This window comes from Mycetomoellerius zeteki, unplaced genomic scaffold (genome assembly GCF_001594055.1).
Source record: "Mycetomoellerius zeteki isolate Tzet28-1 unplaced genomic scaffold, Tzet1.0 scaffold62, whole genome shotgun sequence".
Taxonomy (NCBI): domain Eukaryota; kingdom Metazoa; phylum Arthropoda; class Insecta; order Hymenoptera; family Formicidae; genus Mycetomoellerius; species Mycetomoellerius zeteki.
This window is the reverse complement of record NW_017257632.1, coordinates 3,102,525-3,129,495: the sequence shown is the minus strand read 5'-3', so window position 1 is coordinate 3,129,495 and position 26,971 is coordinate 3,102,525. Positions and strand designations below refer to the sequence as shown.

Sequence of the window (26,971 nt, the reverse complement as noted above, 5' to 3'; positions counted from 1 at the left end):
TTCGCTCGGCGCCTCGCCTCGTCGTCAAGTGAGGTGGCACGATAACGTCGCTCGTACTAACTCGTTTTCTTTACCCGAATACTCGAATCCGAGAGTTTCGAATCGATGGAACATGCTGCAGACGGACGTGGAACAATCGTAGGCAGTGATTGTTCTGAATTGTCCCAACGTGGTGGCCCCCAAGCTAGCTCGGATGCTCGCCCTCCGATAGGTGTACCGAGTACAAAACGATTTGCGAATGATCGATCGGATGATTCATGCGGCTGAAGAAAAACCGACCGGATCAGCGATTCGTCTAGCCCGAAACAGGAGATTACCAAGGGGTACCTGAATAGTTGCATCTGGTGAATTGTTTCCCCGGGACTCGTTTCTGCACGACAATTCATGTAACGGTAAATAGACGCAATATCTTGTTGCGCGATAAAATGCTTGTCGTTTAGCGCTCGAATCGCTAAGATCGATCATCAGGCCTGCTAGAAGAGCATTATAGAATAATATATTTTCCACTTTTTTTTTCCGTCATCGGATCGCGAAGAATAATCGTACGTTTATTAGCGTTTGAATGTGTATGTATGTGTGTATATGCGGTGTCTGGTTCTCGTTGACATATGAAACATGAGCAACGGCAATTTTCTGAAGCGAGCGGCCCAGATAGAGAAAAGCGAGAGAAGCGAGACATTCCAGGCGAAATGTCAATGAAACCTCGGCAGATGTGCGCAAGAATCGTCGCATTAACCTCGCGATGCAAATCGATAGGAATTTGTGTCGCATGCTTGAGCTTTGTTCGATTTTACCCCTAGGGGTAAAATCCGCTGGGGAATTTTTATACGTGAAAATCGCAGATATCTGAAATAGAAAGGAAAAGAAGCATCGCCTCGTTTTTATCAACGAGGAGACAAGGGCTCGCTGGCAGAGGCACGTGCCTTTCCTTGCGAAAATACGCAAAAGTACGCGTGATGTATGGCTTTCTGCTTAATAAAAATAGATCTGTATAGATCAGTCAGGTGGGTAAACGGAGCGAGAATGCTATATAGGAAAGGTTGTCTTTTCCTTTTTTTTGGGGTAAATCACGATACACAAATACACAAATTGTAAAGTGGACAATTCTGCTGTGGCAACGGTTACTGTTGGTTCAGCGGCTAGACTCGCTTTCGCCTTCTATAATACTGGAGCTTCGAGCACCGCTGTTGCAACGGTTACAACTGTTCCAACGAGCCGATGCCACGACGGAGTGTCTGGGCGTTGGCAGGTTGGCACAAGTTACGCCGAAACTCGTTGCTCGTCTTCGTAGTTCGTCGGTGCTCTAGTTCTCCGTACCGGCGTTGCAAACGGCTATAGAGAGCGCTGCAAGAAACCACGAAAGAAGGAAATGTCTCGCCTAGTAGACCCCAGTACCGACGTAACTGCCAATATTGTGCGTGGTGCAGCTTTTGTGTATGTTGGTACGGCAGCGGGGAGGGAGCCGCGTCGATGAAACTTCGTTGCGAGAGAGGGGAGAGAAAGAAAGAGAAAGAAAGACAGAGGGCTGGAACGCTCCGGACGCAGGATCGTATCGAGAGGCAGGAGATAATCGACGCATTGTCGGCTATCAGTCTTCAAGGGTGATGATATATCAGGTGCGCAAAAAATAAAATCGCCTCTTTTTTTTTAGGTGTTTCTTTCTTTTCTCGGATGTAGTGACTGTAAGTTCGTTTCTATTTTCCTTCGTTTACATACCATCTCGTTTTTTCTTCGATTTGTATTGCTAATAATTTAGACAGGCGATTATGCCGATTGTTATAATCCGTTTTGTTGCTATTCCTCGAGATTGCAATCAGATGCAATCAATGTTTTTTCATATGAAATAGATTTCCATTAATTTGATTCACATTTTTGTCACATGATTTGTAATATCGAGATCCTCGTGCAACACTGTGCATTCCGAAATAATTTTCGATCCTACTGTTCGTTTGCCTAGCAGCAAATCTGAAATGCAGTCGCCATTATGCGGCGTGACTTTGACTCGTAGCTCGTAGTTTCAACGCGAGACTCTTACAGTTCTGTAACATTCTCGTAGGAGAGACAATATGGTCTTTTGCTTGTGCTCTATTGTGGTTTATTGTGCATCATCGAAGAATTTTGTATAACACGAAAAAAGCGAGGGACAGAGAGAAAGTCTTTCTTCGCAATTTATATATATACAAATTTTATTAATTCGCCATTGACATGGTTTACGTAACGTAGCGAGTGACGTGTCATCGACTATAATTATTTGTATGGACATAAATTATTTACAACAAATATTATGTTTTTGGAAGGTATGAGAAAATTTAGAGATTTTCAAAAAGCTTATTATTTTCTGTAGCGTTGAAGAAACGAGCGTCATAGTACGGAAAAAATTAATTTGTGGACATTTCCAAATTTTCTCTACATATAATTTTGCCGTTATTTTAAATAATTATTGCAATAGCATGATTTGATAGAAATTGTGTGTGTTGACAACATATATTAGCTATACATATGTTAATTAAATATAAAACTACTAATATTTGATTAAACTTTAGATTAATATTAAAATTGATTTTGCATCTTGCTGTTATATTCTTCGGAATATTTTTGAGCTTGTCGAATTTCCAGATTCTTCAGAATAGCTTTTTGATCTTGCCATCTCTCGTAGCGAAGGATCCAAAGCCTTTGTCATAACGTTGACAATTCTTAGGCATCGTGATGCTTTGTTAATATTCACTTAGAATATTTTAGAGTTTTGATCTAACGACATACCTATAACTTGAATTTTTGGACAGTCACGCGATAAAAATGGCAACTGCCTATTCACGAGGACTTTCGGTTGCTCGGAAAGCCTGAATTTTTCAATCAAGTGGCGCCCCCATGAGAGAAACCTACGCCACCTACTGGTAGCGTCAAACCATAAAGAAGGCTTGCATTTGGCTTCTGTCTCTCCATTCCTTCAAAACTGTGTGCATTAAGGTGCATAGTAATATGCAACGAGAATAATTTGATAGAAAATATTCCGGATAAAGTGCCTACGACTGATTGTGGACGTCGATTAATTTTGATAGGCTCTTCAGGATGTGATATGGTACGTATGTGAATATTCCGTTCGTCTATTAGTAATATCTGAATACAGTCTTAATAGAATATGTGAACACATGACCTGTATTTGATTCATATGGATTTATCCTACGTGCTCTATTTCTAACGGGGTGAACATCACATTTTCGTTCAGACTGTTTTGAGAAAGGGGTTTCTAGAGGTTATCAAAATTAAAACTCGCACGATTTGGGCTACAATCCAAATCTACTTATCTCAACTTTAAACATTTTTGGCTTCCAATGACTGATTTTCGACCACTGGCATCTTGCTTTGATATTTTCAGTCTAAATAGAAATATCACGATTTTATTTCGATCTTCGTCGACTGCAGAGATTTTCGTCAAAATCGAACATGGCGTCTTATTCTTTGGACGAAATCCATAGATGTTGCTCAAGATTCGAGATGGTTTTAAGTTAGTGCATGAACCAATCAGAGAGCCGTATTAGCATCTTAAGACATTGCTTGAGATTAAGAACGGACTACGGATCCCGGCCTTTGTTTCGCCTGGATGGAATCACTCACTAGAGTCGAGACACGGTCCTCTTCGTGATTGGTGCCGTCATGTTTCAGTTTGTTAATGTGTTAGTGAATGTAAATGAATAGGTGAGAGCAATTTTTATAGATGCAGTTTTTCAAGATAGTGACGCCGGGGCGGACGTTTTTTCGCTTCGGTCTGAGTTAATTATTTTAAAATAATTATCGCCAGTCTAATTTTGGCCGCATTGGGCGCGTTCAAGTTGACAAAGCGGTTAGCCTGCTTATCGAGCACATGAATATAATTGGTTGTTACTTATAGATCCAAGCAATCATATTTAATCGTTCGGCAAACATGCCTAGCCGTTTTGTCGTCTTGAACTCGCCCATTGACTCCCTTCTTATTTTTCCGAGGACAGATGTTATTTATTAAATAAGAATAAGAATTATTAACCGTTTCCGGTAAGACTGAAACTTTTTATATCCCGACTCTTACTAGAGTGACTACGCCTGGAAATATAAGACCTATTCTTTTTAGTTAAATTTTTTTGCACAATTCATTTCTTTCTTCCTTTTTCTCTTCACTTTGGAGGAAAAAAAAGGGAAAGACTAACTGCATAGGAAATTCAGCTAAAAAGCCTATTCTGTAACTCTTAATACAAATTCTATTATGTAAAAATAACTTGCGTTAAGAGTTACAGAATAGGCCTGCAGGTCCATATGTAAATAGTCCTTTAGCGCATATTGAATAGTTTTTGGAAGATTGTTGAGGTATGATAAAACTCTGAAATATATTAGGCATTAGAAGACAAATTAATTTTAAATTTGGCTTTTCAGTATTATTAATGTGTATTTATTTTAAGTCTGTGATAATATAATGTGATAATATATTATTAATGTGTTCATCTTATATTAATAAATTTACGTGTTGTGATGTGAATTTAAAACAAAAATTATACGCGTGTGCGTTTATTACAGAAGACTGTGCAAAATAGTGGAAACTGTATTTTTCTAACTACATGGTAGATACACGAATTTTATAAATAATGGGAGTGCAATACGATGTCATTTTATGACTTTTGACTTTCAAGATTTATTATCTTGGCATACAAGATGTGTGAAATTAAATTTCATATTGAAGATTTGTTCAAAATTAAAAGAAAAATGGAAATTCATATATAATTCATAGGAATTTCTGAAATGTGTTACTTTATAATAATTACTAATAGAGCGATCCTAGCAACACATACGTTGAAAGAATCAAATAGCAACATTTTATGCAATGACACTTACTTTTAATGCAAATTTAACTTTGATATTTCTGGTATATATTATGCAGGCCCACTCATGCATAATACCTCGTCGGCACAAATTAATGTGATCTGTGTTTGAATACACGTTTATAAAGGAAGATATATAGTATATTGCCGCAATATTGCTATTTATTCACTCATGATGCAAGAACTCTTTCTAAGCGTTTTATATAAAAGTACATCTAAGCGTTTGATATAAAAGCCTATTTAAGCGTTTTGAATAAAAGGTTGAAATTTAAACTTTGCGAAACTTAAATCCAAACATGTATAGAATATTATTACAAACGATTTTGTTTTAACAAAAAAAATAATTTTAATTGTGTGTATTTTTAAGCAAATTTTTAACAGTCTGAATGAACATATTTAGAGGTATATGCATGCGCGCGCGCGCGCGCGGGATGTGTGAATGTACGTATGCATGTATTCTTGCGCATATAATACTTTATAATTTATTATTTGTTCTCATGATTATGCATTTGGTATATCATGCATAAATATTGCTTGGTAAAGCAATAATGTTTTTTCTACTGTTGCTTAAACAGCGATTTATTTAACGATACGCCACGCTTGCACAAAATATTTATAATTTTTCTTCTTAAGCGATATTCGCAAATCAATTTCGAATTGAACCATACATATTATTCGAATTAAACGATAGTCTTTTCGAATTACATTATATTCTAACACATATATCATTTGCTATAATATGTATTTAAGTGGTTACAATTCATTTGTAAAATTAAAACAATTTTCTTAGATGTATTTATAGACTTACGGTAATGCCTTAAATTCATAAATACATCTAAGAAAATTATACGGTAATCTACAAATATATCTAAAAAATGATTTTAATTTTATAAATTAATAATGTAATAGTTATCTAAGGGAAAGCTGTTTTTAAAACACCGAAAATATTGCTTTTATGTGACAAACAGACGCTCCAGTATTGTGCGTGAAAAGGGTTGATGGATCAATATCCATCTATTACACCTGTAGCATCACCATGATTAGCTATAGCTTTAGTGGAAAAGTTTTTACGTTTATTACAGCGAAAACTAGGGATATAAACTTACGTGCGTACGTTTAATGCGACTGCGTATATTGATATACATGGTGTTCTGCATGTATCGTGTAATAAACGTGTAAAGTGTTGTTTACACGTCTACACATGATAACGTTTTTTTCAAAACCATGTGATAATTTTTTGGAACATATAATCATATAACAAATGACAGATTCGTGCTTGTCATAAAATCGATTGCGATTCCTTGATTTAAATTGCACGATAAATACACGATAGTTACTCTAATAAAAACCTGGAGTTGCCAGTCTCACAAATTGAGAATATTTTTATAAAGCAGTGCTACAGAGTTGAATTTGACCAAATCATTTTATTTTATAAGAGTATTCAGTGTAGTGCGTTATAGTTCACCCTGTATGTAATGCGAACAACGGTGGTGACAACGCGTGCAGAATCGTTGGAAAATAATCGATCGTCAGTAAGGTGTACGCGGTTGAAGTGCGGGGCATCGTCATTCAGTCCCTTTGACGAAGATTGAACGCTTGCCGAAGGACGTTCCCGGCATTTCAACTCTGTGCGAACGTCGGAGAAGTTTTACAAAAATTTGAGTGAAACGGACGCTCGCATTGGACAAGGAGTGATATTTGCGCGTTTGTCGTGCGGTTTTCGCTCCGTTTTCGCTCCTACGAAAGTGAAACGTGGAGAAGAGACAGAGAAAAAGAAAGAAATTGAATGCATGGCCTGATCGCCACGCAATATATATATTTATATTCATCTAACGAACGCGCGGCAGCGTGAATGATGCTACAATGGTCTCGCACAATTCGGAGTTGTGATCTATATTAACAGTGATGCATTTCTACGATATATGATATTCGTCAATCGCACTTCTGATTAAACCGATACACCGATTCAACGAAAGATCCAAACCTCCTTTCTGAAAATGGAAACAGAGTTATGAACTGTGCCCTTTGCCATTTCGATGATGATTGTGAGCAAATTATGGCGCATCTAGCGCTCATAAACGACGTTCGATGAGTATTACGCTGCACCGTTCTATGATAAGTAGACGGATTAACGCAATGGCATTAATCGGCGGAAAGTAAGAGGTTTGTGTTTAAATGCGTAAATCGCAATCTGAAATATCTGTCGGCTTACCGAGGAATTGGCATAAAGCAAACGGCATTCAAAGCATTTACTGAACTCTTTTTGAAAACGAAGCTACTCAAGACTCTTCGCAAAAGATTATGAGATTGCCGATAAAAATGTTTTAAATGCTTTTTTAAAGCTTTGTTAATGAAAGAACATATGTACTTCTTTATCATCCGACGAATGAAGATAAATAATTAATAGCGAAATCATTCAACCATGTCGCACTCTCGTCCGCGCGCGCGCGCGCAAGCGGCGATAGTTCAAATTTCACGCGCTATTACAATAACAATTATATCGACGTAAGTGCATTCACGAAATGTATAAAATTCACAAAAATTATTATTAGGCGTAAGATTCCACCTGACGATCGAAAAAATTAATTTATCTTGCGCATTTACGAGAACCGGTGCGTGCAAGTGGAATATTGAAATAATTGTATTGAAATAAATGCGACGTGTTTGTTTTTCAGCGACCTTTAAGAAAGAAGGATATTAAGTTAGGGCTGTTTTCTCGATCAAAATGAAAAAGTTTTGAGATGTACAAATTATATTTTACATTAAAGAGTTACTTAGATAGAGTGATATCGCTTATATTGAGGAAACATCGGAAATATGAGAGACATCGCGATGAAAAATGTCATATTTATTAATAAAAAATTGTTAATTGAGGTATGAAGATATCTCGGAAATTAAGTAACAAATATTTTGTTGCTTAACACGTTCATGACGAGGCCGTAATTTGACAGTCGTGCATGTACCACCGGTGGTACATCCCAGCGTTAACGTGTTATAGTTTAGAGGAGAATTTTCAAGCGATTGATGAACGACAAAGAATCCGATATACAAAATAAATACAGTTTTTTTTTAAATAATATAGTTTTTATTGTTTAATTCGCGGAATATCTTATTTAACAATTTTTAATTTTATTGTCTCTGATAACGATTTCTGCCATGTTCCCGATATTTTCCCAAGATAAGCAATATATCACTCGACTCTGCTTAAGTAGATTTTTAATATGACATAACTTGTACATCTCGGAACTTTTTCTTTTGGCCGAGAAAAGGCCCTAAAGTCTTGTGTCCACGATACTAGAAATCGGTCCGAGATTTCGAACAAAGAAAGAATTGACAAATCATGTTTGAACAATTTGGTCACATGACCAATGCGATCTGTCAATTCTTAATCCAATCCATATCTCGGACCGATTTCTAATATCGTGGATATAAGGCTTAACTTTCCCTATTGGCTCTTGCGCGCAGATATACCGCACACATATTCGAAATATTTAAAATTCGATTCCGAATAGATATTTCTTGCGAATAGAAATGAAAAGAGGAGTTTCGAGAAAACGATTATTCGATTGATTCCGTCTAACGAATATACAGACGAATAAAAAAATACAACGATAATTGTGTGCTGTTATAAAAGAGCAACGTATTTCTTTATCTGAACACAGGTTTACCGAAAACAAGGAACAAGATGGACGAATACGACAAAAAGTTCGCAGAGATGCAAAAGTACATTCCATTCCTGGAAGCGATGATCGAGAGGCTGCACAATGTTAAAGACAAGGACAGTTCAACAAGGGAAATGCAATTGCAAAAAATGCAGGGTCTGCACGGAATTTTGTCAGACAGCAAACGAAAGTATGTTGAGTGGAAATTCATATTAGATTATTTACAAAGGAACATAGAATCAACTGACTTCCTCCGATTTGAATAAGCTTTGGATGTGTTAAAATATAAACAAAAATAAGAGATGTGTTTTTTTATCCTTAACGTGCTAAGTTGCACGTTAAGGAAGTGAAAATCTTGAAAAAAATTAGTTTTTTTCTCTTAGAGTATAAATATCGATTATCTCACATAGTTTATTGAAACTATATGTGAGATAGAAAAAAATGTTTTAAATAGAAGTTTGATTTTAAAAATACTTTATAATGATCATAAAGATTTGTTTAAATAAGATAACTTTATTAAATTAAATAATTTTTTTTATTTAAATAAATTTTTTATAATTATTATACAGTAGTCTCTTGAAACCATTCAATTTTTATTTAAAGCATTTTTTTTCTTTCTCTTACAGTTTCGATAATATTTAATCTGAAAGAAAAAACTAATTTTTTTCAAGGAAGATTTTCACCTTTTTAACGACTGCAATGCATATTAAAAAAAACGTATCTTATTTTATTAAAAAAATTGAAAATATTTTTTTAAGTATAAAGTATTCTTGAAACCATTCGACTTTTATTTAAAACATTTTTTCTATTTGTCATGATTTACTCTAAAAAAAAACCTTTTTTTTAAAAAGAAGCATTTTTTTCAAAGAAAGTTTTTACCCTCTTAACATATGACTCAGCACGTATAAAAAAAACGTATCTTTTATTTTTGTCCACACTAACATATCCAAAGCTTATGAAAATTGGAAGGAGTCAGTTAGTTCACTTGTTAAATTATATATATATACCTGAGCGTACGAATTAACTGGTAAAAAGTAATATATTAAAAATATGTTGCTATAGCTATTCGATTATTAATTATAATATTATTGACGAAATAGATTGAAAATCGAGACGCTGCAGCGATGCGAGGATGTATTACAGAAACTGTACAACAAAGTAGAAAAGGTACATATACTGACAAATCTATTATTTCGATACACATAAAAATTGATTTCTGTTAATGTTTGTCGAATAAGATCGTTAAACTACAGAGTGTCTTAAAAGTTTTAAAACAAAAATAAATTTTTGCTAAATGTACGTATGCTTATGTCTTGAGTTTTTAGAAAAGTGAACTTAGGACACTCTGTTTACATATTTTGTTTTTGTTGTTTTGTCTATATTGTAGTTATATTCTACATATTTTTTGTACATGTGTTACTGTATGTTTTGCATAAAACAGTTATAATAGGGCGTTGGCTTAAAATTTTTTTTTGAACGAATTCAATTTTATTTTTGTCAAAAAAAGTTGAAATATATTTATCAAAAACTAAAATTATATTCTGTCACACTATTTTATATAAAATAATATATTAGACGAAAGTCGTCGATACTGACATAGATCTCCTAAAAAGATACCTCTTCATTTTTTGGAAACTAACTATTGCACTTTATAAATATTAATAAATATTGATAAAAAGTTCATATGTTTAGATGATTAAAAAAGTGAAAACTCATAATTTTGTGCCGATCTTCCTCTATATAATAAATATAACATTATATGTCTTGCACAACCGCAAGCGCGTTTAAAGAAAATGACTATTTAAATTGTTCTGAATTGTATTTTGTACATGTCGCTTCTGATAATGTGGAATAGTGAAATACTGTACATGAATTCGATATAATATTTCTATACTTCAACTTTTATTTTATAGTATAAATTGAATGTTTATTTCGGGATTTTATGATATTCTTGTCAATCTATGTAGTTGATATCATGACGAATCCAGGATTGTGTTGCATATTTGTGTTTCAAATGATACAATTTTGAAAGTATACGTTCTTGTTATTTGACTGAATTCGGTGCAGATTTTGCATTTTTTCAATTGCATTTTAAAAAGCACTGCACATATATATGTGATATACACACGTTTTTCTTTTTCTTTTGGTTCTACACTATAATAATCGCTTATTTAATCCTTGATTCTTTATATCTTGTATATTATTTTCGTTGCTTTCTCGTACTGTATTTTCAGGCTTTCGTAGTGCATGTTTGATGTTTGATATTTTAATTATTCTAATTCAACTTGAGTTTCAGGGAAATGGATCCGGTTTACAATTGTCATTTAAGCAAAACGAAGACGTCACGTCGCAACCTTCGACGTAAGTGTTATGTCCACCGGTATTTTAAAAAAATTGGAAGAAAGTGCAAATAATTGCAATATACGTTAAAGTTAAATAATATAATATCATCGTTTTTGTTTGCAACTAATTCATAAATAATGATTTTTAAATCTAATAAGAGAAATCCTACATTCAGTCAAAAAGCGGATCTTGGTGCTTAAATATCTCTTAGTATGAATTTATACTTATATATGTAATTTTGTAAAGATTTCGAAATCTTTTACAGTCTTGAAACACGATCATGAACAGAACTAAAGTGGTAACATCACATATTGACAAGCAATGATTCTTAAATATGTAATAAATATTGAAATCAATAAATAAAAAAGTGAGTTTGTGATTTTTAGTTCATCGAAGAAAACGAAGTCAAATCAGTGCAACGAAGTGGAATCGACAAACGTGGAGAATGATAAAGAAGGAATCGAGCAAACGCCAGAGAGTCCAGATACCGTAAGATCTTCCAGTCCTGATTGTCAAATTTTGCCTATAGAAATTCCTACGGAGTGTAACAGAAATCGAAGACAACAAGAACAACAACGTCCTAAAGTAATACCAGTTATTACGCTTACGGATCCAAAAACTATAACCATCTCGTCGCCATCAGATTCCAATCCGGACGAAGTCACGTTCAATGAATGGGATATGTTAGAAGAATCGGAAAGGCATAATTCAGGAAATAAAGGAAATCGGCAATCTTTACTACCAGTTACTACCAGTCACGATGTAACAACCGCTGCGAAGTTAATCAGTAATAGTCTGCCACAAAAAGTCAGCGACAGTAGAAATTATGCGTTAGATCCGCAAGACATACCGACTGTCCCGGTGCCCTCTCTTGGTGGTTCCAGACGATTGTCTTCAGTTTTAGAGAAAAATAAACTCACTTTAGACATAATTGCCAGTTGCTCTAGATCGGAATCACCCGTGAACGTTCCTGAAGTGAGACTTAATTCTCCTGACCCTGAAATATTATTTGCGAAACCTAAGCCCACGTCACCCAGATCCAAGGACAGCACGTTGAAACCACCACCGTCGATACCGCTTCTGTTCTCGCCGCCGCCGCCTTTGTCTCATGAGCCTCTATTGTCTATGGAAGATCTGGCGGAATTGTTGAATGACGAAAGCGATGGCGATAAGAGCAATAAAACCAATGAAAATGCTAAACAAAAGAAGATGGACCAAATATCAAAGAATTTAGTATCGGAGAAAGAGAAGCTTACCTCTAGAAAAAGTTTGCCAAATACAGCAGGAGTTTCATCTGTGAAAGCAACTTCATCAATCGGGCCACCTCGTCAATCAAATGATTCTCACCGATCGGTACCACAAGCACCATTTTCTAAATTTCAAGAACCACGTTATGCGGATAACTACGAAAGACATCCTCGTCAACGTGACATTCATTCTCATGAGAGCGCGAAAGATAAATTAATTACTATTTCTGAAGAAACCCCATCTCAGATATCAGTTATTCATAACACCGGAAGCAAATCAGATGAGAGAAACGTTTCATTGTATCAGAGACGTTCCAGCGTACCATTGGAAGGGCGGAAAGATGCGAATCTGTCTAGACCAGAGAACGAATTTGTGATAGATAATAATGACTATTACAATATGCACGCGAATCAGATACATTGGGGCTCTCCCACAACTACTAGTGATCAATTCGGTAACAATCAGTGGACACCTTCCTCTTATGGCGGAATGACCAATCCACCTCTGCAACCCACTCAACATTCTTTTCAACGTCCGATGGAACCGCAATTTATGCAAAATCAATTCCCGCCGACTCTACCCGCTGGTCCTAGATCGTTGATCAATCCTACGGTGCGACCGGATATGAGTCATGTGGTAAGACCAGAAAATGTTCGGGAAGATATACCTCCTTTGATGCCTCCCGGATTTTCGTCACAATACAGAGGCTTTCAAATAAATCAAGGATCTTACGATCCAGCCTTCCCTGTCGGCAGACCGACAGAATATCCGCATATAAGACCGACATGGGAAAGTTCTGCTAATTCTTCTTATGAAAATGTGATTCCTTGCGGAATTCAAGTTGTGGAGAGTACCACAGGGACTTCACATCCACGACCCAACACGCCTTGCCCTTGGGGTACGACAACGCGTGATAGAGATAGGAATAATATAAATCAGAGCAGATACTACGAGAGAAATAGAATAGAAGTGAGGCCTAGTTTTAATCGTGATGGGCGCCGATCTGATTGGTCGTGGGATGGCCACTCTGATCGAGAGAATTTGAATCGTTTCCCGATTCGAGATCCACGAGTTCGTACGGAACACAACACGACAGGTGCCAGAGATCAGGTCAAAGAAACCGGTGTTTCCGCAAGGGATCCGCGTCTTGCCAAAGATAAACATGTTGTGAACACGTTAACCAAAACCAAAGACAGCGTTTTTAATGAAAGGGATCCTAGAAAACGGCTAATAACGACAAACACAAAGACAACAACGCCAGCAACAAAGGAGAAACAAAAATCTCAGAAATCGCCTGAAAAGGAAAAGGACAAACTTCCAAAAGACAGAATGCAGTCACCGCTTGAAAGTCTTTACGGTGTGATTGATACAAAGGCCAGTCAAAATACTGGCCTGCAAAAGTTCAAAATTCCTAAAATCAAGCGATCAGAACCATCACAGTTAAACCGTATTATTAACGAGACGAAGGAAGTTGAAAGCATTTCATCTAAATTGTCACGTGCAAAGAGCAATAAAAACAAAGAGCAAAAGAAGAGCAATAAATTGCATTCCAAAAATAAGAGCAAAGACGTTGAGAGTACCGAAGTGAGTAGCAGTAGCGATGGTCGTGCAACGGAGAATTCAGTCCAACAAAATAATGTTACAAAGGAGAAAAAGAGTCTTTCGTCATCTCTCAAAAAGTCTGACAAAAACGAGACGAGAATTGGCGAAGCAGACTCGGCGACAAACAATTCCAAATCCAGTAATATCGCGAAAAAGGGTAAAACGAAGGAGTCAGAAATGGACGGATCGAAACCTAAGGAAACGGTGACGAAGGAATGGATTGAAGCCCTAATCAAGGAGTCGTTTCAATCCGGTGAGGGCAAAAAACTAGTCGAACACGCGAAATTGTTACGGAAGTTCGGGGAAGTACTAAAGGCGAAAAACTTCAAAAAGATTAAAAAGATCATCGAGTCCGAATCCGAAAGTAGTTCGGACAAGGATGAAACAGTTGAAACGGAAAAGAGTCAAATCAAGAAAAAGAGGCGAGTGATAATGTCAGACAGCTCGGATGATGAATGTCTTGCGGAGAGGCTCAGTATCTTAAGTACCAACATTGACACCAATGATGCGAGAGAGCTGGCTTCTGCAATTTCCACGGATCCTAAAAATTCGGAAGAAAATTTCGAGGTAACAGCATCCAATAGTAATTTGAGCAAAAAACTAACTAAAGATATTACTGCGAAGAAAAATGACGATTTATCAGAAAGTTGTGACAAGGAGTGCATTCAAGTAGATAATAAAATAGATAGTAAAAATAAGGATGAGCAATTGGAAAAGAAAAGTGATAAAAATGATCGATTAGAAAACGATAATGAAAATACCGATATTCAGCCAGAAAGCGAAAAACAAATGAATAGTAGATTAAAAGATAGTGATAAAAAGAAGAAACAAACTAAAGATAATCAGGATAACCAGGTCGATCAAAGCACTCTAGAGAAATCAAAGGATAGTACAGAAAGTAGTACAGAATGTCTGAATCAAGATAATACAGAAAGTAATATAGAATGTTTGAATCAAGATAAGGATTCGACAACGCAATCTGTCGTTTCCGATATTACAAACCAAGCTGAGGAAGTTTCAATTGATAAACCAAAGGCAAAAACGAAGAGAAGAAATTCTCTAGAGATGTTACAAGAGGATATCAGGGAAATGTTTATTAGCGAGGGTGTAGTAACGGCGACAGGTCATCGAATGTGCCGATTATCGAACTCTAAGAAAGAGGAGACATCGAGTATTGCTGAGAAGAAAATTGCTGAATCCAATACTGAAACGAACGAGTCGGCAGCGAATAATGTCAAGAGGAAGAGTTTAAGATCTCGTAACGTCGAAGAATCGAAATCAAAAGCTAAAAGCAAGGACGCCAAACGGATGACTCGCTGTTTACACTCAAAGAAATCTATTCAAAGTTCCGACAGTGAAGAGGATCAACCATTAGCTTTGCGAACAGAGAAGTTTCTAAACACCATTGACAACACCTCTCCGAATCAAGAAGTGGCTGGCAGTGAAGAAAGCAATGATGCAATTCGCAGATCTAAACGCGTTCTACGTAAAGACATTATTAAGGAACCACGAGTGGTTGTGGAGAAGGCGGATCTTACGAAGATAGATTCGTCCAAGATAATGTTCGACAGCTCGTCTGACGAGAGTTTTGGCATAGACGTGTCCGAATTAGCCGCGGCGGTGGACATCTCTCTTCGACCGGAAAAGCAATCTGATCAGGACTCGATGGATACGGTGATTATTTCGAGGCGACGGAAAAACACCAACAACACAGGTAAACGGAACTTTAAATCAAAGAAGTCGTCTGCGCTCACCGACGACAAAAGTGAAGACGGTTCATCATTCACGGATGAGGAGAGCGTGATATCAGACATTTCTATGTCGAGTAACACGACTGCCCGGAAGAAAATGAGAAGTGGTGGTGCAGCTAGAACGACTGCTAGAGAGGAACTGTTGAGTAACATTCTGATAGGATTGGTGCCGATAGCGGAGAAGAATACATCGGTCGACAAAGGTAACGAGGCGGACCTCGAGGAGGACGTGAATGATCCGATAGCTATCGAGCCGACCGTGAAAAAGTCTTTTGTAAGAAAAAAGAAAAAGAAATCCGTTTGGAAGATGGGCAGATTGACAACTAAAAAGAGAAAAAAGAAGACTGCTTCGGCAGCTACCTCCAAAACTGCTCAAACAAATGTTGAGATAAATACCGAACCGAATATTTCGGCGGATACTGTAGAAACTAATCAATCGCTCTTAAAAGATGAGGATCCTGTAACAGAGGAAACTCCTGAAAAGGTTCTTGACGACAACCATGTTATCGATCATGCGAATGTAGATTCTGTAGAAGATAAGGAGATTAAACCGCTTGTAAATATGGATAGCTTTGATGTAGATTTTAAAGACTCAAATAACTTTACTACTTTATCGGAGCCTTCGGATACACATAAAGAAACACTTAATGACTCGTTTCTTTCTATCGAAGAAAGTAAATCATTCATAAAAATGGACATAAAAGAGGAAGTAAGTTCAAGTAGTGCTGATCTTGCCACGGCAAATGCCGCTACTGGAAACAAGTTTTTCAAGGAATCGCCAAAGATTGTTTACGATGAATTGATGACGGAGCTCTATCGCAGAATAGATATTAAGCATCTGATAGATTATGCGTGGGTCGGTCAAGACAAATATAAATGCTTGTTATGCTTCTTCACGGGCAAAAACATCGTCCATCATTACAAGACCAATCATCCCGGAATGGAAGTGCTTATCTCGCGTCTCAAGTCGACGGACGCTAAGACTGCGATTATGGACGCCGAGCGTGATGCGACCACAATGGATACGAGTCAGATATGCAAGTTTCGCTGCAGATTCTGCTGTTTTGTTACGGAAGGCGCAGCGGACGTAGCACTCGAGGCATTTTACGAGCACTGTACTACACACACGGGTGAATACAGATTCCACTGCAACAATTGTTCTTACCAGGCGGTGGCCAAAGCGTCCATGAAGACGCACTACTACAAGGTATGTCGCAAGAATAAAACGTTCAACGAATCTGCGTCCGAAGATGTCGTACCTAGAGAAGGCGGCATCTATGGCTACTTGTGTTGCAGTTGTAATTATGTACAACTGAAGCGACAAAATATAGAGGCTCACGTTGAGTTTTGGCACCGAGAGCAGATGGATACCGAGATCTTGAAGATTAATATGTCGGCGATAACTGTATCAGCGGAACACGTTGCGAATAACACTGAGCAATCGCACGAGTCGACGTCCGTTAACGCTGAGGAATCTTTCGCCATAGAAACAAAGCCGCAAATTCTTGAATTTGAAGCTATGGAATGTAAAGATATATTTATGGATATTGCAAGGATAATAGAATCCGAGAGCAACAATGATAATATCAGTGAATGTATTCCACCTGAACAAAAAACGAATGAGAATATCCAAGTCAAGGAGGAAAAAATCGAGGAAACTCCGAGACTGTCTCAAGGGGAACCGGAGGGGTCTGTAAGCACCGGTAATCTAAGCGTATTTGTTTGCCCACCTGAATTGGAAAACAAGGAAATGGAAATACAGCGGGAACGACAGAAGACGATGCAAGAGATCGCCAATAATATCGGTATTTTGTTAAAGAACCATTCTAAACCGGGTTTGTCCATAATAGACAAACTGCAGGATAAAATGCGCACAGACGCGGTTGTTAGTCCAGTTCCTGAATGTAACGTGTCAGCGAACATTCCGGAAACAAAGGAAAACCCTTCATTGCCTTTTGTGAATTCATCCGCAGAACCTTTGAAAACCGAGGACCTCATCATCAAGGAGGACATCCTCAGTCAAGACGATCCCCTTTCTTTTATGGAGGAACAATTGGCTACCGAAAAATCAAAGGTGACAAACGACGCGGATGGTAAAGTGGAAGTAAAAATCCGAGATCCTCTTGCGATCATGGACCCGTCCAAAGACAACGAGAGCGATGGCGAAAATAGCGACAACGAGCATTCGGCACCAATTTTCGAATCGGACTCTAGCAGCGAGCAATCGGATTCCGAGCAGACTGACGTCAATATGATCCTGAAGGAGACCTCGAGCATGAACGCATCTTCATCGCGGGGTCCGATGTTGACGACGATACAGAGACTGGCCGCGCAACTTCAGAACGTCAAACCGTTGGAGCCGGTGCCGCCCGAACCAATGATTGATATTAAGACAGAGATCAAGATTGAGCCCCTGTCGTTGATCCCAAAACCACCGGACGTCGTGCCGATCGCCAGTGTCAAACGTTTGCTTGTAAAACAAAATGTCAAGTGTTCGGAGAAGAATATGCCGACATCAAGCAAGAATGCCAGTTCGCCCAAGAATTTTCTCAGATTCAGACGACTAAGCGGCGATATGTTGTCTATGCCGATGCAGTTTTTGGATAATCAAGAAGATTCGCAAGAATTCAATACAGGTTAGTGATCTGAACAGCTACTGCCATAACGTTTCAAGTAATTGAATACGTTAAATGCAAGACTAATTAATTTACTACTAATTAACTGATTATTGAACGTATTCAATGGAGATGTGTGTCTGTTTATATATTAATGACTAAAATTCATAGATGGAGCTCAATCAGATAGCGCAATAGATGGATTAAAAACGGATACAGAGGAAGAATGTTCGTTTTTGAAGATCGAAAATGTGAGGAGCCTTGCAGAATCCGATCCCAATGAAAATGTTACTGTATGTAAATGTATTAGTGTTTTCATTACTGACATTTAACTTGGTCTATTATCTCATTATCACGTTTTTTATTGTTTCTAGGTAAATGACACTGGGAAAGTGGTGGAGATATCTCCTATGAAAAGCAAAGAAATATCTGTTTTAAGGAAGTCTAACCAACCTTTAATACTGAAAAAGATCTCACCGCAAGCGCTAGCCAATATGAATGTGCAAAGTATGCCCTGTCGAGAATTTACCAATACTCTCAATGAAATTCACTGGCATATATATTTAACATCAATTTTTTTACTCAAAGCACAAGTTTAACATTGAATTTTTTGTAGCTCCGAAGGTGCAATCGGTGACCACTCCATTGACAAGTTCATCGACTAGCCCATCAACTTTGAATTACAGGTCAAGGAAAATCAAGGTAATACGTATGCCTGTATTAAACAACTCTAAAGACACGTCGCCCGCGTCCTTCGCGATCAAGTTGAAATCTATGGAAGTATATGCGACGATGCTGACAGAGCCAAAGCTAGCTCACTTTTACAAGTGCATGGGCCAAAATTGCTCTTTCACGACCAACTTCCCCCTGGAGTTTTCTCGACACTATACTAAACATTACGAGGAGGCTAGCGAACAGAACAGCACAGATAATTATAACAAGTGCGCCTATTGTTACATATCTACAAACGACTGGAACGAAATGAAAAGTCACTTGATTACTAAACACCTTCATTGCCGGTATCAATGCGGTTACTGCTTTTATCGAGCCATTGTACCGTCCTATGTACGGCAACATCAGGTAACGATTTTTAATTACTGTGTATCTATATTATTAAAAGAAGTGATAATACCTGCTAATTTTTTTCATTAAGATTATGTGTCATCCCAATACCATGTTTTATTATTTATTGGACAAAAAGCAGAAATTGAAACAGAAAAAGGAACACATTAATCGTAACGCTTATGTGCTACCTTTTATATGCAAACAAGATGGTATGTAATTGTAATAATATTGTAACATGTTATAAATGTTCTAATATAGTGTATATTGGATATTACACAATTACTAGTATTAATTACTTTCATAGCATAATTTCTGGTGTTAATTATTTTCAGATTGTGACAAAATCTTTTATATACCTGAAGCGTTTATGACGCATTTAAGGACAAAACATTCATCTTCTCATCTTATGTACAGATGTCATGTGTGCAACACTACTCATACCACGATAGAACTTTTGATATCTGTACGTACTCTACATCTATACGTATATATTTACGAAAACGAAAATAATTATAAATATTTTTTATTGTAATACTTACAGCATTACAAGTTGCACGGATTTTGCAAATACCAATGCTTATATTGCTTTTATGGTTCCGAGACCTTAAACGAAATACATCAGCATTTAAGCACCTTTCATTATGATCGATTGCCTCAAGTTCTAGAACGTTCACTTCCTCCAATGGTATTGTTATTAGAATTAATTTGATTAAAACAGAGAGAGACTGTGTCTTAATCAAAACATAAAATTATCATACTACTTAGATCTTGAATCAATTCTTGTTTATTATTAATGGTCATTAGGATATATATGTGTTTCTAAATACATATTTAATGTTCAATTTAAATATTTTGAACAATTTTTTAAATCTCTTTTCTTTTGGCACACTCTATATGAAATAATATAAGTATTTAATAAGTAATTTGTTTGATATATTATATAATTGCGTTTAATTTCAGCCATCGCGCCAGATGGAAGTTATACATCAACTCATTTTACGAACTTTCGACGATAAAATAGATGAAGGAAATGTTAATTTGAGCGCTGACAATTCTAAAAAGAATACATCAGTTCCGTTAAATGTTGGAATAATTTTAAATGAAACTCAATCTAATCAACCAAAAAATTTGAAGGGAGACATTTTGATTAGAGCAGTCAATGATCTAAAGGACACAGAGGTTAACGTCAATGTTTCCAATATCTCAACAAAACAGTCTGTAGATACATCTCTCATCAATATTAACAAAAATACAAATAATAGTGTTGAAAAACAATCTTTGGAAAATGAGCCGTTTCAATCAGAGATGGGAAAATTAAGCGACTATGCTATAAATCAGATTCTTCAAGAACCGAAATTGAATATGTCCGTGAATAATTCCGGCGCAGTCGATCCGTTAAAAGTCTCAGATGACTTTAATTTCAGCGACGAATTCGTAAATACCAATCTTCTCGATAACGCGGATCTTTTAAAGAATTTTACATCCAATTCCGGTGATGTGTTTTCTAAATCCGCGAATAAAACTGAAGATAGTGATATCGAGATTTTGGAAAGCGAAGAGAAAGTCGCGCAGTGTAAGACTGAGGATGAGATAAAGAAAAAGGCAAAACTGGTGTTTTCCGAGACAAAGGCTGAGAATAAAGAGCAGGTTGCATCCAGTGATACTACCGAAACGAAATGCACGTCCAAAAAGGCGCCAGCACATGCACCTGCTAATGCGACTGCTCAACCAGATAAGCCTTTGACTTTGGATGACATCAAGGATACTGGCCGTATCGGACATGAGTTATATAAATGCGGTTATCTGCATGAATGCAGTTTCACGGCGCAAAGCCTAGCTTTATTGAAAGTGCATATGAAGACGTGCAATTTAGGAGACTGTAGACAAAATTTATTTTGTCCGCATTGTAAAAAACGTGTCGTCAAAATTTGCTTGTTTCTAGAACATATAAAAACTCACGGATTAAAGCGTTTTGGATGCAGTCTATGTAAGCTAAGATATTCGGTTCCATACCAAGCTACGGCTCATATGAAGTCAAAACACAAATTTTTCCACACGAAGATAGTGCCTGCCGATCCAGCAAACCCAGCGGTCGATGGCCTCTTTATCGTGCAAGCAGTTGTAAGTCTATTTTTAATATAAAAATGTGTATAAGTATATCTTCTTTTTTAAAGACTGTTGTGTGTAATGTCTCTACATATGTAATTTATACAGCCTTATGAAGCCACCGATCGAAGAACCAAGAAACGTAAACGTGCTAACAAGTCTGGAACGGAACAGGAACATGAAAAGAATTTGGATAACGAAAAATTATCGTTTAGTCCCGACGAAATAGAGCGATTACCACGTCAAGCGATTTACAATCGGGAAGTCCAGTGTGCTGTATGTCCTTACACAACTAAAGTTCGGACAAACATTATCCGGCATTTGCAATTACACGCGAAAGATGAGACTGTACCCGTGAGCGGTCCGGTCAATCCTGTTCCTTGTTTAGATAAGAAGGAGAAGATGTTCGATAAGATGGTGAATCTAGCCAGCAGCTCACACCAAAATGGTCGTATGGGCGCAAAATTGAAAGAATCTGTTAAGGAAAACGAGGCGGACGATAGTATACCAAAGTTTGTACCGGAACACAAAAGGTGTGTCATATTAATTAAAATTGCAACAGATAAAATATTAGAGAAATATTGTGTTCTAACAGTTATATATCTTTTCTGGCATAGGTATGTATGTGGCGTAGCCGAATGCAATTACTTAACGGTGGACGAGGCAATGTTAAGGTATCACTTAAAGGCTCTACATTCAGAAGAACCATATTTTCGTTGTCCACATTGTCCTCCACCGTCGGGTCAAGAGAACCAAAATATAGTGATCGACAAAATGGGCATTCATTTAAAAATGCATGATACAAGACTCTATAAATGCTCCCATTGCAATCATCATCATTATCATAGGTTTGTACATATTTGTATGATAATTTTGATTGTATATATAATTTGATTGTATCATTTATATATTTTTTTGATAGTTTTATGAAAATTCTAATTTTATACACATACACACTTATATAATTTTAAAACATGTGACAAGTACGATTAGTAGACTTGATTATTAATTAATCATTGTCAATAATCAAGATAAATAGATTGCTATTCTGATAAAAAAATTAATACATGAAAAAGAAAAGTATATGTTACTTGTCAGATGTTTTAAGATTTTCTTGTTGGCGTAAGTGCACTTTCTATGCTCTCTGATAGTATTAACATGACATCCAGGCACATTGTGGAACGGCATCTTACTGACAAGCATCCGGAGAAGAGACCTTTTGTGAAAGTAATAAGGGAAATAGAGAATACGGAGAATGTTCAGCAACCAGTCCCGGAAGAGACCGAGGAGGAGGTACCCGACCCGGACGGCAATCATTGGAAATGTAATCTTTGCGATTTTAAATGTGTTTACAAAGCTGATGTAACCACTCATGCTGACACAGTTCACGGTGAGACCTCCCAATACAAGTGCACCCTGTGCTCATTTAAAACGAGCGGAAAGATACTTCTCGAGCAACATATAAACAGCAAGCACACATACGATTCTAATGCCGATTACACCATGATGTACCAGAGGATAAAAGGTGTCAATAAACGGAATATAGAAGCCGTTGAGCAAGGCGGGCAGGACGAACCCTTTGATACGACACCACTTTGGAGTAGAAACATGCCGCGAGTTCGACATATTCGCGGAATCCTCTTGGAGGAGGAAACTGAAACACCCGCGACGAATGAGACATCACCTGCAATTTCAAAACTATCTTTAGGCAAACGTAAGAGCGACGCAGAAATCGTGACGAAGCCAGCTAAAATTAAAATGACCGGGAAATCGACATCTCTCGATGAAAATAATAAACTGTCTAAGGAGAAATCAAAACGGTCACTTTCATGCGATAAAGCATCCGGGGAAGGCGAAAGACATATTATGAAAGAAAGTGCACAAAGCAAAGTCACTGGCAACAAATCGGCTAAAGACTCGATGGAACTGATCGACGGTAATGATTCCGATGTGGGAAGATTTGGACCTTACGGCAAACCCGACGCCAATATGTATGTTTGTACGCTGTGTAATCAATTCAAGACGAAATACAAACACGATATGAGAGATCACCTTTATAGGGAGTTGAACTATGCTAGGTAAGTAACATGTTATATTGAAATTTAGAAAGCCAAACGTGCCATAAGGATCTGTAACGCAGTCTGAAATCGAGCAGGATCTGTTGCTAATTTGCCTTCAGATTGCATTCTGGATGTTTTATCGTGTTATATTAACCATTTTTATTGGCAGAATACAAATATACATGTAATAGTCGTATACATGTAACAGTCAGATGCCAAACTGCTACAATTTTTATTCGAATTTGCTAACGAACTGTTCAGTTATTGAATTGTTATTTCACTGGAACGTAGGCACTTTCAGAAATTAGTTTTGCTTCTTGCAAATTCTATTACTAAGCGAGATTTTTTTAATGTATCTGTTTAGATTTCATTGCAAGGCTTGTGGATATGTATCGGTAAATCGTAAAGCAATATTTCATGGGAGAGGGGGGGGGGGAGCCACTTTCGCCGGATAATGCGATTGAGGATTGGGTATATACTTATTAAAACTTCATTATATTCTTTATTATTTAATAAATAATTTTTAGTAATATTATTAATTAACGATAGTAAAATAAAATATAAATTGAATATAAATATAATATTTTATTAAATCTTGTTTTATTCTTACATTATAAATAAACGTTATGTATGATTTACAGGTGATGACTTTATTGAAAAAGCAAACGGACATGATCAAGGCGTGGAATCACATGAATGTTATCTATAAAAATCTACCCGTTAATGCAAGCTCTTCAAGTTCAGATGTTAGTTCCATGAAGATCTCAGCCGACAAGAAGTCCGTGAATCTTGCATCTACGATATCCAATCTGCAAAACGACGTTCTTGAAGATGCTAATAGAAGCAGCATAGACTCTGATGACGAGGATAGTCGAGACAACGAGGATCTTGTAATCGATATGAAGGAGGATGAAGTGTGCGAGGATAAGAGTAACGAAGATAAATCCGAAAATGATAAACGTAAATATACAGATTACATTTAGAATTACCTCAGTTTCGTTTATAAGATAAATAATAATCCATAAGATAAAATGCATGATTTTATGCGCAGTTCGCGAGAAGACTGATGACGATCTGGAAAAGCCAATTGTCTGCAAGCATTGCCAGGTGTCGTTCACCGGCCAACGCGGATTCAAACTACACGTACAGTATTCACATTTGAAACGGCTCGGCTTTCTGTGTCCCTACTGCGACCGTAGCACCAACTCGGAGACGATGATGCGTCAGCACATCCGTGCGAAACATCCGCACGATCCGGAAAGGATTATACACAATCCGGATGCATGGGGAAACGCAAAGCTAAGCAACGAATTCTGGGAGAAGGAGTATGGTCTCTATCCACAGAAGACAAAAAAACGGAAATTGCATACAGAGAACAATGTTAGCACCACCGCCGCCTCTACAGCCGCAAACGTTTCCGTTGGTAATCGTTTAGAGAAGTGTGAGGTGTGCAACTTTACAGCAGTAAATTACACTGGCCTGAGGAGTCACATGAGAACACACTCTCATCAACACAATCTCAAGTGTTTGTATTGCACCTACAGCTGTTCGTACAAAGCAGAAATGGTGGAGCATTGGGAATCAAATCATCCTTCGGTACCACTGAAATACACGGAACGATTGTCAGCGGCCGAATCTTTCTCCAACGAAATAAAAACCAAGTCATCGACGCGTCAAAAACAAGATGTCGATACATCAAAGAATGAAGAACGCGATTCGTCATCAGCTGTAATCTATGGCTGTGCTTATTGTAATCTTCGCAGCGTCTCGCTGCCATCCATCAAACAGCACTGGAATCTCATGCACAAGGACTTAAAGAGTTCGGAAACTCCTTTCGCTGCAAAGTTTCCATTTAAATTTAAAGAGATACTTGTGTCGAGATTGTCTAGAAGTCCCACGAAGAAGGACGTTATTGAACGCAACCAAGCAAAGCAGACAGAGAATCTGTCGCCTGTCATTCAAAAGCATGGATGGGTTTGTCAATGGTGCCAAGAACTTTGCGAAACCAACAACGATAGGATAAGGCATCATAACATGTTCCACTCGCATTTACCACAAAAATGGAAAGAGCAGCAACAGCAACAGAAGGAACAAAGTCAGGCAGAGTAAGTACTTGGACAAGTTCGTAGACAAACTAGAAATACATAAAAAAAAACAAAGTAATAAAACGTAAGCAGTAAGTAAATTTGCCAATCGCAATAGATAACATGATAAATAACTTTCTCTATTGTGATTAACCGATTCGTTGTTGCTTACACCTTACTCTGCTTTACATTTCTATATATGTATATGCTATATACTGTTGCTTCTGCAAGGAACACTTAATTAAACACATGCAAAATCTATATATTTTAGCACATCAGTACGGTTGTCCGCATACAGTACTGAAAAGTACGCGACGAACTCGAAAAATATCTCAAGTTTTGAGTCGGTCTTAGAGAACTTAATCACAAAACATGTCAAGCAGACCGAACCTGGTGACATGAAGAACGAGAATGATCAGAGCCATAATTTGGACGCTTCGACATCGAAAGGAAATGGTCGTCAGGCTGTCGCGAGGAAATCTACTACTAAATCGGCTATCTCATGCGCGAGACCGGGCCCACGTGTATTCAAAGCTGTCGCACGCAAGTCCACGAATCCGAGGTATCCCCCGAATTTTTTTAAACCGCTACCGGAGGATCACAGCACAGACACGGAATACCGGGAGGCAGAAGAAATACATAGCAAACAGTTATCGCATTATGGAATACCAAGCAGTTCAGTTAATCTAACTGAGTTGAATACATACATGGTGGTCGGGGGCCACAGTATGCGGGTAAACTGTCTTACTCTTGCAACACTTATTAATATCAAGCCAAAAATAATATTGAAAGACATTAAGAAAAATCCTAAATATACCGCAATTTTCTCGAATTTGAATTAATGTCATAATAATTACTCGTATGATATACATAGATATAATTTTAGTGTCATATCGGGATTCAAGATTTTTGCATGAACAATAATTGAGTGTGGATTGCTGTAAAAACTAATGGGTAAGTAGAATTGCAACAAAAACCCCAGGTTTTATTTCTGTACGTGATAAAACTTATTTGCGATGATAAAAAGTGAAAAGATACAAGTATGTTTTTAAGCACCGAAATAGCTATTATGTGTATTTTTTTGCTCCTGTGATTTTTCATTTCACAAAATATAACCTGTACATATTGAAAATGGAGATATGATCACAGATGTACATTTAGAAAAAACGTCAGAACGACTAGTATAATGTAATCGTAGGATATTTTAGTTTAAAATGTCTCGTCTCGAGTATGTGTTTGATGTGACTTTTATGTATGAAAAGGTTGTCTGTTGAGCTCTTGAATTATTGTTAAACTTACGATTACAGGTTTACATCGTAAATTGCTGAATAGTTAAATAAAACTATTTTAATACCTTTCATAAAATCACAATTACGTTAGCTAATGTACATCTCACTCAATATTGCATCATATTCATTCAGAATGACAGGATAGTTAATATAAAAAAAAAAGGTAAAAACATTTCTCCATTTACACATCATATTCTTTTTATACTATGTAAATATTTTATTATGCCTTATTTTTATGAAACTAAGATAAAGTTGGACAATTTTGTCAAAGTATACCGTATTATTTTAGCAATGAAATC

At 37.0% G+C, this 26,971-nt stretch overlaps 1 protein-coding gene across 1 annotated transcript; it reads left to right on the top strand.

Moving 5' to 3' along the window:
- The first annotated feature begins 2,874 nt into the window (after nt 1-2,874).
- On the top strand, nt 2,875-26,811 carry LOC108728570 (uncharacterized). Its single transcript, XM_018457185.1, is given in 21 exon segments — nt 2,875-3,079; nt 3,496-3,498; nt 8,510-8,699; nt 9,610-9,676; nt 10,800-10,870; nt 11,239-18,089; nt 18,240-18,361; nt 18,443-18,575; nt 18,685-19,148; nt 19,222-19,342; nt 19,466-19,596; nt 19,675-19,818; nt 20,094-21,254; nt 21,348-21,772; nt 21,857-22,087; nt 22,409-23,317; nt 23,664-23,714; nt 23,716-23,770; nt 23,941-24,259; nt 24,351-25,404; nt 25,655-26,811. Coding segments are annotated over 19 exon segments (13,047 nt in total). The 5' UTR covers nt 2,875-3,079; nt 3,496-3,498; nt 8,510-8,532; the 3' UTR covers nt 26,226-26,811.
- Nucleotides 26,812-26,971: the final 160 nt, after the last annotated feature.